The 11,983-nt window shown below is 36.2% G+C and overlaps 2 protein-coding genes across 2 annotated transcripts in view; one reads left to right on the top strand and one right to left on the bottom strand.

Annotated features, from left to right (window-relative positions):
• The window catches only part of LOC107294364 (deleted in malignant brain tumors 1 protein-like), an 8,051-nt gene extending 2,476 nt beyond the window's left edge, over positions 1 to 5,575 (top strand). Inside the window, exons 2-5 of the mRNA XM_015823598.1 lie at positions 190 to 231; positions 2,376 to 2,554; positions 3,144 to 3,535; positions 4,243 to 5,575. Coding sequence (XP_015679084.1) covers positions 2,399 to 2,554; positions 3,144 to 3,535; positions 4,243 to 4,513 — 819 coding nt within the window. The 5' untranslated portion in view covers positions 190 to 231; positions 2,376 to 2,398 and the 3' untranslated portion in view covers positions 4,514 to 5,575. The remainder of the gene's footprint in view (positions 1 to 189; positions 232 to 2,375; positions 2,555 to 3,143; positions 3,536 to 4,242) is intronic.
• Positions 5,576 to 10,190: 4,615 nt separating this feature from the next.
• Positions 10,191 to 11,983, bottom strand: part of LOC107294362 (pleckstrin homology domain-containing family A member 1-like) — a gene marked incomplete at its 5' end in the record, with an annotated part of 4,785 nt that continues 2,992 nt past the window's right edge. Inside the window, 1 exon segment of the mRNA XM_015823595.1 lies at positions 10,191 to 10,292. Within this exon segment, the coding sequence (XP_015679081.1) occupies positions 10,191 to 10,292 (102 nt within the window).

Here is an 11,983-nt window from a genome sequence, read left to right as displayed (position 1 = left end):
CAACTTCTCCAGGGGCCTTAGCATTCTGTAAGTTAGCCCATATGAGTTACCTCGGTTCAATAACTGTTGCCCTATACTTTCCAATTCACCCAATTAAGATTACAAACCAACAGACCCAAGAGTTTTAGTAGTATATAGATTGAACAAAAGTAATTATCATCATGTTTAATTGTTTTATTGTATTCACAGAACCGATACCTACTACACCAACTACTGCTCCTAAAGCTACGAGTAAGATATTATTCTTTTTCTTTGATATTGTTTAGTTGATGAGTTGTAAAGAGTTAAGCAGGTCACTGGAGATCACAGGTTATCTAAGTTATCTAGGAATAAGCCCCCAAATGTTCCACAAGTATTGTGGCAGGAAGAATTGTGGTAGGAGGATTTGAATCCACTACATGATATGAATCAAGCATGTTTATTTGCTTTGTAAAAAATATGGGTTAGAGATGATGAATTTCCCCCCCCCATCCCCTCAATTTGGATCAAAGTAGCAGCAGGCATAGTAGAATAAAGGTTTCTCTTTGTTTTCTCTTAAAGACTCATTCATAAATTACTACTGTCATATTTAGTGTGTTTTCAAAATGCCAGAATCTGGCATTTCATAGTCATTTGACTAAGAAGTACTTTCTACTCTGCAAGGGATTGTAAACCTAAGATTTAAAAAGTTAAAAACGATTTTAAAATATTATGCTTTCACCATTTATATGTCTAAATCAAGCAACAGATTAAAGTTTAATAGTACTATTAGATAGTACAGCAATCCTGAATATCATTTTGAATAAACTTCAGCATTAACCGAATAAACTTCAGCATTAACCTAATCAAGTAGTTCTATTCAAAGACCAATGTTGGTATAATTGCTTAATAATTTAATGAATATTTAATTTCAAATGAGCTTTCCTGATTTCCTAATTTTAAGTAAATCTTTCAGTCCTCTTTAAACTGAATTTAGATAATAGCCTTACTCCTTTTTCCTACTTTAGAGTCTACCTTTGAAATTTAGAATGAGAAATGTAGAAGTGCAGAAGTTTGAACATCTGTCTTAGCAGCCCCTGAAATCTTCATTTTTCCCTCAGGAAATCTTGCATTTATTTCCTTTTCATAGTTCCTATAGATTATAATACCATAGTATATGTCTCATATAATGAATTTGACATGTCAAAAATAAATTTCACATATAGCACTTGAATATATATTGTCCCATAGGTTTGGGTGGCAAGGATTCAAGTTGACCATAGTGTGCACTCTGATTCTTGATCCAGATTTATAGAATTTCTTGATTGCATGTAAACTTGTGAAGGCAAGTTTACAAAATCCTAAATCAATAAAAAAGAAAAAGAAAGCTAGTTAAACATTTTAATATTCTCCTTGTCATTATGATGTTAGAAAAAGGTCTGTCGGCTATTGTAAATTGAACAGTTAAACCACCAGTTTGATGAAGATGTTTACTTTTGTTATATTTTCAGTTTCCCAGTTTGCGTTACAGATGCAAGAATTGTAGTTTTTCTTTTTTAGAATCTCAGTTATAAAATATATTTGTAAGAATCTGAAGAGTCCTGGAATCATATATGTACATAACTGGTCTGGCCAAATTGTCTAATACTGGCTTCTCCAACCTAGTATGCTGGGACTATAGATTGAGGAAGGTTTAAGCACGACATTTACCCTTTGACACAATTATGAAAAGATAGTAGGGATGAAGTTGTGGCATGATAAAACAGTTTATTTCTTAGTTTTGATTGGAGCTTAATATATTATGATAATACAATACTAAGCTTGTATTGTGTACAAACTGATACACAAAGAAGTGAATTCAGATAGGACTCATCTAACATTATTTTGATTATACAGAACATAAGCATTTATAAAAAGAATTGTTTAGCTTCCAGAGAGAAGTGGAATTTGACATTCTAGGTACAGTTTCACTGAAACCAATTTGTTGTTTTAAGGCTTGTGATCTTCCATTTTTTTAGTTTACTTTTTTAGTTCAAAGGTCCATGAGTGTACTTCTGATCAACTTCTTTTACTGACATTAAGTATTCCAAAAATTGATCGATGATTGGGTGGTTTGTATTACTGACCTGTGAATATAACACATACACAAATTGACTTCTCTCTCCCTTTTACTGCATATTCCTGAAAAGGATAAGATGGAGTTATTTCGTAATTGTTTCTGTTAAACCCACTTTTCTATGTGTTATTTTATCTGGATGCTTCTACCCTCAGGGAAAGTGAAAGTCTCCTTTGCTGGCTAAGTAGAAGAGATATTTCTTAATTAGTTGATCTGGTCCCAAAACAGATTCATGAATTAAAATAATACTAATAATTAGATGTATTTGCATTTTGCTTAACGTTTCTGTGTTATTGTTTAGGGCTTTTGTGTTCTGATGGACACATGAGTGCATGGATCAGCATACCTTTTCTCCATTCAGTCGGTTATAATGCATCGCAAGTTTACCTGAACTCTTCAGATAGAGAATGTTCAACTCAAATCAGAGGCGATTATGTTTACTTTAATATACCATTCTATGGTTGTAACACAGAGATAAGGGTGAGAATTAATTGTTGTTGTTAAAACTAATAATTATCTGCTTTGTCGCTCTTCCTGTCTTAACTATTATTATAAGAAAATTTACTCTGGTTTTGGATTTAAAATGAACTAATGTTATGTTTATCAACAATACAAAATGTGACTTCCGGTTGGATCCCGGCGCCGATGGCGGCTTTTCTCCGAACCGTCCGCCCTGAGGATGTGTAAGAGCCACAGGAACAGCGTCTAACAATACAAAATGTAACTTTAAAGTTAATTTCAGATATTGGGTTTGAGAAGTTCTGCTTAACTTTAAATACATTAACTGGAACCAATATTACAATTAAAATAAAAAAGGGAATTTTGGAAAGGAGAAAAAAAATTGATATCCTTATGTCTTTGAGACTGACTTCCTATTTCATCATCTGAGTTGTGGAAGAGCCAGGGTTGTGGCTACTGAAATGATTGTAATGGGTAACATGGCTTTTGTTAACATAGCTTTTGTTATTATAATTCTGAAATAATAGCACTCTTTAAACTGGTGGTGTTTAATGGGTATTTTGATGTCTACACTGATGATTAATTTTTCTTTTTTTCTGTGCTTTTTTAGACGAAGAATAATGACACAATAATTTATTACAATGTAATCAAGACAATCAACCCCGATTATATTATTACAAGAAAGAAAAACTTTCAATTTCATGTTTTGTGTGAAATGAAGCAGAACACTATTGTGGAGACGATGTTTATTGCTCACAATGCGATTGACCTGACTCAAAGGAAAATTGGCCATTACAATGTTTCTCTGGCATTCTATTCCTCACTATCATTCAGCCGTAGAATTGTGGGATCACCATACTACGTTTCACTCAACCAGAATTTATATCTCCAAGCTACTCTGCACAGTTCTGATCCAAATGTTATACTCTTCCTAGACACATGTGTCGCGTCTCCAGATAGTAATGATTTTAGAACCTTGACCTATGACTTAATCCGAAGTGGGTAAGTGTGTATTAAATATGTAAGAACCATAATCCCAAGTTGTCCACAAAGGAATTGCTGTTGTGTCAGCCACATAGATTCTGAGTTAGATTTTCTTCTTATGTCTTATTTCTTAAAACAGTATAGAAAGAAGGGCAGGGTTCATTTGCAAACTATAACCACGCATTTTCAAACAAAACAATGCCATGTTCTTTTAGTATCAAATATTTCACTTCTTTCAAATATTAAATGTTAATATCAAATGATAAAATATGTGCTAATATCAAATAATTCAATCGCATATAGAAAAACTAAGGAGAATAAAGGGATATTGTGGGCTGAATGGAGTGGTCACAAAATGTATAATAATGACCAAACTTTCTTTTGATTATGGTCAATTTTACATATTTTGAAAATAAAAAAATAGTTATTACTACTGGGCCATTGCCTTGCTCTTACTATACAGTCCTCTGTACTAGCAACATATTACTTTCCCTCCCAAGTACATATCTTGAAGCACTTTTACGAGCCCCAAATTTGGGTTTCATTTATTCATTTTGATATTCCAATATTATATGCTTTCTCCATTATTCTCTAGTGCATCTCATAATCATCAGAGTCAGCCTACTCTGCAGAAATTTAGTAATTATATACATCATTACGCTGTAATAAAATATTTGAAGTAAACGTCTAGGCATACCTGAAACAACTTTTTTTTTATTTTTCAGATGCGCACGAGACTCTACTTATAGAAGCCTGTCCTCACCAAGAAACAATATAGTTCGTTTCCAATTCAACTCCTTTAAGTTCCTTAACGAGTACAATTCAGTTTACCTACAATGTAAATTAGTAGTGTGTAGACTAGATGATCATTCATCTCGATGCTACCAGGGATGTTTAATGAGAAAGAAGAGAGGCGTGGACGAAACTCAGGAGAAGATTAATGTTGTTGTGGGACCACTCAAACTTCTGAAAGATGAGAATCAAATCCAAAAATAGGGATTCCCCCCTCCCCCATTTGACTATGTTTTCTGGTTAAAATGATGAAAGCTAGATAGATGCCTAAAATAATAATCATATCCATGTTACTCCGTAGATAAAACGGTTCAAATCTATAGAAAAATATTATCTTTTATACTAGCAACTAAAATCAAATGAAATAATAAAACAACATGTTAAGATCTTCAGAGCGCTTCATCAGGCAATATTAGGGGATGAGGGAAAGGAAGATTAGTCTAAACAGCATTTTATGTAGTCAAGATCTTTATATTTATGGCTTTTTCCTAGGTGTTTATGCAATTTGCTGACACCAATACATCATGATATAAACAGGCTGTTTAATTTTGTTAAGCACATTATACAAAAATTCCAAAGCCCACTTGAGATTTGTGTTCCTCATGATGGTTGTTAGCCTTATGAAAATATCTGAGAGTTCTTATTAAAACCATTAGTGCTATTCAAATAATTTTACTATTTGACATTAGAAAACAGCTAACTTTTAAAATGTTCTCCACATGTTTGTCATTCTTATTTTATTAAAGTCTGACATAGAAGATATACCAATTCTAACAGTCAACCTACACAGAAAAATATGCACCTGTATTTTCATACAGGAAGGATGTATTTAATATATAAATCGTATAAATCTATCATATTAGTGTAGCATCCTTTCTTGCTCTGAAAAGCAAAATTACTTCAATTATTTCTGAAAATAATTGCAGATTATCCTTCTTTCTCCTACCCAATAGCACTTTATGAGGCAGCTTCTGTTGTCTGAGGAGTTAAATGATATATTAAGACTTTGTCAGACTTTTAATAAATTGAATAATTTGCTGAAGACTAAAGGGGTCAATATAAGCCTACATGGAACTGCTAAACTAATGAGAAAAGGATAATTTTAAAATAACCCCTAAAGATGGATGAGCTACAAAATTGAAAAGTTTTAGGATTCTATGCTATATATAAGAATAGAAGAATTTTGTCACTACATTAATTTAAAATTATAGGAAATTGTATTTTGCTTCCAATGCATTGCAATAAAATTGCTATCTTTGCACACTAAGAGTGAGCTTATTATTTTGGTGAAAGGGCAGCTACTTTTATAGAAAAAAATGCACCTGTGAATTATTATTTTTATTTTAATATTTTTATCCCACTTTTGTTTCATGAAACGGCCGGCCCAAAAGAAAGATACAATATATGTTACATTTTACAAGAAATTTGAAATAAAAATAGTTTCACCGTAGAAGCTGCATAACCAGAAGAACCCTTATTTTGGGAAAACCTAAGAATATCCACATCTTTAAAATAATAAAATGCTATTATGTGTACAAAAAAGATACAGGACAGAAGAACTTCAGATGAAAAAGAAAAAAAGATTCAAAAGCCCAATCTGACCACAAGATGCATTTTGAAATGGAGACAAGCATCTATTGTGCTAAATGCCATCTGCAACACAACGGGCTAGGAATTTCACAGACTTGTTATCAAGAATGGCTTTTCTCAGGTGGCAGCGTCAAATTTCTAGCAAATGAATTTTCTCAAAAAGATCGAAACGTCTGATCAAATATATAGGACAGAAGGAATGAACTTTAGGACCTAACACACATACAAATTTGTAATTTGTTACAGTCACACCAAACAGCTCAGCAGCAAATTGGAAATTGGTACAGCTCCTTTAGAACAAATATTGCATTTTTCTGGCCAAGCTTAAAAGTAACTCCAATTATGGCAAATTGCTATAATCCAACTTAGATTTAGATATTGTAGCCAGGCAACCTGTATCTAAAAATATAATGGAAAACAAGCATTCTTTCTCATGAAGTGTAGTTTAATGAAAGTAATGGCTCAACATTTATTTAAAGATGTTGTAAATGCATTTTGGCAGTTTCCAAACCTTTCACCTGGAAACCCTTCAGAGTATTCTGGAATTCACAAATAAGTCTAAAGGATCGATCCTTCACTAATATAAGTGAGTCTGATGGCTACCAATCCAATCCTTACCAGAAAATAATTTGACTATGAGAACAGAGACATAAGAAACCTTCCCCGTTCGTAATCTTTACACAATGCTTAATTATGAAATTATGAGGATGCTCTGCTTTATGTGCTAATGACATATACTTAAACTGGTGATATAGTAAAATTGCCCATGCTTGTCATGGAAATCATAAGATTTTCAGATGGAAGCATGAAAGAGACCATATGTGCTTGTGAGCCTTAAAGAGCTTCAGATTCTCTACATCATATAATTATCCTGCCTAGCTCAGATAAGGCAATGGAGGAACCTGTGTATGAACAAATGTTCATGCTGATCCTGTAACCTAACTTAAGATGTGCATACTCAGATCCCTCACCGAAGGAGAAGAATCTCTTGATAAGTCTAGTAAACCACAGTGATTCGTCTCAATTCCTGCAGTCTGGGCTGATATTGCATCAAATAGGCAGAGCTAAGTCAAGCCAACTATACACCAGCTCACCCTTCAAATCAAATCTCATTAAATATGCCACCAATTAAATTTAAATGATAAATTAAGCATACCTGATATTGACTAACAGAATCATTAGACAAGCTGCGACATGGGGGATAGCTCTTTTTTCTTTTATTTCTGCACCCCTGTCCACTTTTTGATGTGATCACTCTCCTTGCTTACTTCAATTTGATTTATGTTATTTGCCCAAGCTGACATACAACAACATACAACAATATATCTATCTATATCTATATCTACTATATATCTATATCTACATCTACGTCATCTACATCTACTGTATATCTATATCTATCTATCTCTCTCAGATTTTTAGTTATCAGTATTACTTTCCTTGTAAAGAGAATATTTCCCTACAATTGCACAGTCTTTCAAAATTTCCAGTAGTCAAGTAGTCAGTTTCAAGGAGTCAAGCTGTTACTTTAGTCCAACAAAGCTCTTATCTTGGTAAAAACCAATGTTGAGTATCATGCTCTCACACAGACTGGCTATTCAATGGGTTGGGAGAAAACCTGAAAGAAGGTGCCAGAAGTGCTGAAAAATAAAACTGATTCAACTTTCTAGAGAGTATCATATCCTAATTATGGCTATCTTCATAAATGTAAATACTACATCATAGGCTTCATGGTCAAAATGTGTACATACATTTTTGCATTGTTCGTAATAACTATAGTAGACCATCGCATCCCTAAACAGCTCTTCTATGGTGAGCTGTCTCAAGGAAAGCGATCGCACGGGGGACAAAAGAAGCGATACAAAGACACGCTGAAAGCATCTCTCAAGTCCCTGGATATCGACACCATCTCTTGGGAACTCTTGGCACATGATCGACCGACATGGCATACCCTGGTTTACCAGGGGTGCCAGACATATGAACACAGGAGGACAATCTTGGCACAAGAGAAGCGAGCACTCCGTAAAGCCAGAGCTGCAAATGCTGAAGCAACAGTGTCCACATTTCTCTGTTCAGTATGTGGCAGAACATTCCGTGCTAACATCGGTTTAATCAGCCATCTACGGACACACCGTTGATGTCCCACAATCCACAAGATGTCAAGGTCTTCATCGAAATCGATGGACGAACAACAGTAGAAACAGTAGTTAAAAGGCAAAAGAGAAATTTCATATTCTACATATATTAACAAAGCTTGTAGGGTGAATTATCATAACATTGTAACATAATCTCTATATGACATTTGTTAAAATATGTTAATGTTCCTATATTAACATAGTATTAAAAATAAGATGAAATATTAGAAAGGGAAGGAAAAATGAAAATGTTATTTTAAGCAAAACAACTCGAGGATTGACCAGATAGTACCATGGATCTCTTCTTTGCTCCCTTCTCAAAGAAGGATAATTTCTATTTATTTATCTATAGCAGGGCTTTTCAACCTTTTCACCAATTGTACCACTTTTAGGATATGGCAATATTTGAGTACCACCTAGCAAGGTGTCAAAAACTTGATGACCGAAAATAACAAAAAACCTGTTGAAAGTTGCAATTGCACTGAAATGACTTATGACCATTTTTCACACTTATGACCATTGCAGCATGCCCAGGTCATGTGATTTATATTTGGATGTTTGGCAACTGATTCATATTTATGATGGTCACAGTGTTCCAGGGTCATGTGATTCCCTTTTGCAACCTTTTGACAAGCAAAGTCAATGGCAGGGCTGCTGGTGGCCAAGTGCTAAGGCGGAACTTCCCTCCTTCCCTCTTTCTCATTCCCATCTCCTTCTGAAGGAAGAATTTGAACACCCCCCCCCCCATATTTTCTCTCTTCCATATAGTCATCAAACAAGGAAAAGCCTCCAGAGACAGAAAAGACAAGCTGCTGAGTGAACTAGCTTAAAAAGGCACATTCCCCTTTAAGAAAAGGGGCTAGAAAAGAAAGTTAAGCAGCTGGCACTTAAGGAAGAAAAAAAATGTAGTAAGCACTGGCTGCCGGCTGCCTTGCCAAATGGCTCCATTCTTAAGTAAAGGAATGCTACAGGCAAAATCCATTCAGGAGAAAATACTTCAAAATCCCTTGCAGCAAAACTTACAGCTAACAATAGCAGAGCAATAGAAGCTAACAGGAGCCATCAGCCAAATAGAAATTGCCAAACACTCCTTAAGAACAGAAAGCCCACATTGCACAAATCCCAGGACTTCAAAGTCACAAAAGCACATAAGAATCCTTCCACTCTCCATCTCCCTCCCTCCCTGCCTCACCTCCAGCCATTGCTGCCTTTTTTCACTCCTCTTGGAAGGCGACCCCTCCCCCACTGCATTTCTTGCCTGTTTGCTGCTGCCAGCACAGGTGGCTGCCACAGCAGTTGTAGATCAGCTCATGGCCAGCCTGCTTGATCTCCTCTCCTCTCCCCCCATCCTCCTCCTCCTCCTTCTTCTTTCCTTTTAGTGCAGCTAGAGCTGACTATGCCTCCTCCCAAGGCTGCTGTTTTTTTTCTCCCTCTCCCACCCAAACTGCCTCCTTTTATAGCCTCTCCTGTCTCTGTCCCCCTCCTCCTCTCTCATGGGGGAGGGTGAGCAAGAAGTAAGCCTGGGGCCTTTGCCTCACCCCAGCAACTCTGCTGCTGCAGAGGACTCTCTCACAGTAAGTCCTTGCATGTGCTGGCTCTTTCCCTCTCCCACTACACTTGGCTAGACAGGGCTGTGTAACGCCTGCCACTTGTTAATGTACCACAAGTGGTACGTGTACACTGGTTGAAAAGCCCTGATCTATGGAACAATTACATAATTACTGACACTTATAACAGTTTGGCAATATTAGCCATTGTAAGTCCAGCTGTTCAAAAAGGAAATCTAGAATCCTTTTGAAAGCACAGATTAGTTCTGTGCTAAGAGGCCTGTAAACTGAAAGTTACAAAGAATTCTATTCCAAGGTGCTTTAAATCAGTTTAGGGACGTCTCCAGCACAAAATTCAGAAAACGATCATATAAATTCACAAATTTCTTTGTGGTCAAATTAAGAGAGGAGAGTTTAACATATAAATATTAAGATAATACAGAAAGACAGAAATACGAGTATTTTTAAGATTAGCATTGAATCAAAAACGTAACAGTCTATGCAAGTTGTAATTCATGCAAATGTGTTACCCCAGATCTAGGAAAGGGTTGACTAAAAAAAGAATAAGTGCAGTACTGATTACTGCTGAAGTGTCATAATTTAAGTTGTTTAAAAACATATGGAAGCTGCTGATCTTCCAGGTCCCCGCTGGGCTACTATTGCACCAGAAATTGCTTTAATCCAACTATGCATGTCTTCTGGGCTATCGGCCTAAAATAAGAATAATATGAAACTGTTGTAAGATTTCAGTTTTAGATTTAAACGTATTTTACCTATACAACCTAAGAATATATCAAACATTTTCCTCATGAATGAATTTAAAACATTTAATCTAGACTGATAGAAATAGACTTTTCATGAAAAAGATGAGGATTTACTACAATAGTGTATTTAAAGCATAGTTCATGACATCACGGTCACTATTTTGGAAATAGTTATATAAAGCAATTTTCTACTTCCTGTAAAGAAAAATCCTGGCAGGTGACCATAGCTATTTTCAAATATTTTTCAATGAATAGGAATATGAAAAGCCCATTAATAGTTATTACAGCTTCCTTGTTACCAACTTAACTACTGAAGAGGATTTATCAGTATGTTATTTAATTTAACCTCAATGTGCACTGAAATTATTGTTCTAAGCAAGGAATGAAAACAGGATATTGCAAACATCATTGGGAAAAAGAAGAAAGTTGTTTATGAGAAAACCCAAGTAATTATAATGAAAAGAAGAACACTGCTATGGCATAAATAATAAAAAAACCTCTCATAAACAGACCAACAGACCATTGTAATGACAAGGCATCACCATAGCACGCAAACCAACTAAAACCTTCCAAAACATCTTAAGTAAACCAAGCAGTCCAATGAAAAAGGAAAAAAAAACAGGAATCATTTATAACAGGGGTTTCAAACTGCCGGCCCGTGACCCATCATACTGAAGCCGTGCCCACCCCATTGCAGCAATGCAAAAAGAGTCACGATACATGACGTGTTGACACCAGTGATCTATAACATACAGTGTAAGGACTGCAATAGCCACTATGTAGGATACACAGGCACATCTAGGAACACCGACTACAAGTCAGAAGATGTTGTGATTCCTCGCCAGCCAGTGGACCCGGCAGCTGAGTCAGAGGAATCAGAGGAGGAGGAGGAGGAGGGCCTGGAGTGACATCAGAGTCAGAGGAATGCTCTGAGGAGCTCGAAGACTTACAGTCTGACGAGGAGCCTGGGGCGGCTCCAAAGGCAAAGGAGAAGGCATTAGGAAGCCACGCCTTGGCTGCATAATACAAGGGAAGGTGTGGGAAGTGCTTGTTGCCGAAGGCAACCGTTTGTGTTGAGGATCAAGTTTCTGTGAACTGTGTTTTGTTTGCCTTGGACATTGACTCAGGTCTGTGAATAATAAAAGGGGATTGGTTTTTTCCTACGGTTCCAGCCTGCTTGTTGGAAGAGGGGTTTCTCCTTGTGAGCTTAACAAGGACTCACGTAGGCTGGGACAGAACAGAAGATATGGGTTAGAGTCATATCTTACAATACATGGGTTAGACCAGACATGTCAAATTCACGACATCATGTGACATCGCGAGACGTATCAGGAGAGTTTTGCCATTGCCATTGCAGCTTCCGGGATGACGCGTCCAGCCCACAGGCCGGCAGTTTGACACCCCTAGGTTAGACTCAACCATAGTTTCAACTGGGAAAGTGTGAACATCCTAAATCAAGCTAAATCCAAAAATCCTGGGGAATTCTTGGTTGCTTGGCATTGAGACAAATCAGCCATCAATAGACACATAGAGATAAACCACATTTTCACACCATCCAAAAGAGACAATTAAAAAGCTATGAAGGAAACAAAAAGACCAGAACCCATCCTCTCCAGCAACCAACATCCAGATAAGCAC

The sequence above is a fragment of the Protobothrops mucrosquamatus genome, unplaced genomic scaffold, assembly GCF_001527695.2.
Source record: "Protobothrops mucrosquamatus isolate PMUCROS unplaced genomic scaffold, P.Mucros_1.0 scaffold1926, whole genome shotgun sequence".
Taxonomy (NCBI): domain Eukaryota; kingdom Metazoa; phylum Chordata; class Lepidosauria; order Squamata; family Viperidae; genus Protobothrops; species Protobothrops mucrosquamatus.
Note: the sequence above shows the minus strand (reverse complement) of the source record. Positions and strands in the feature narration are given on the sequence as shown.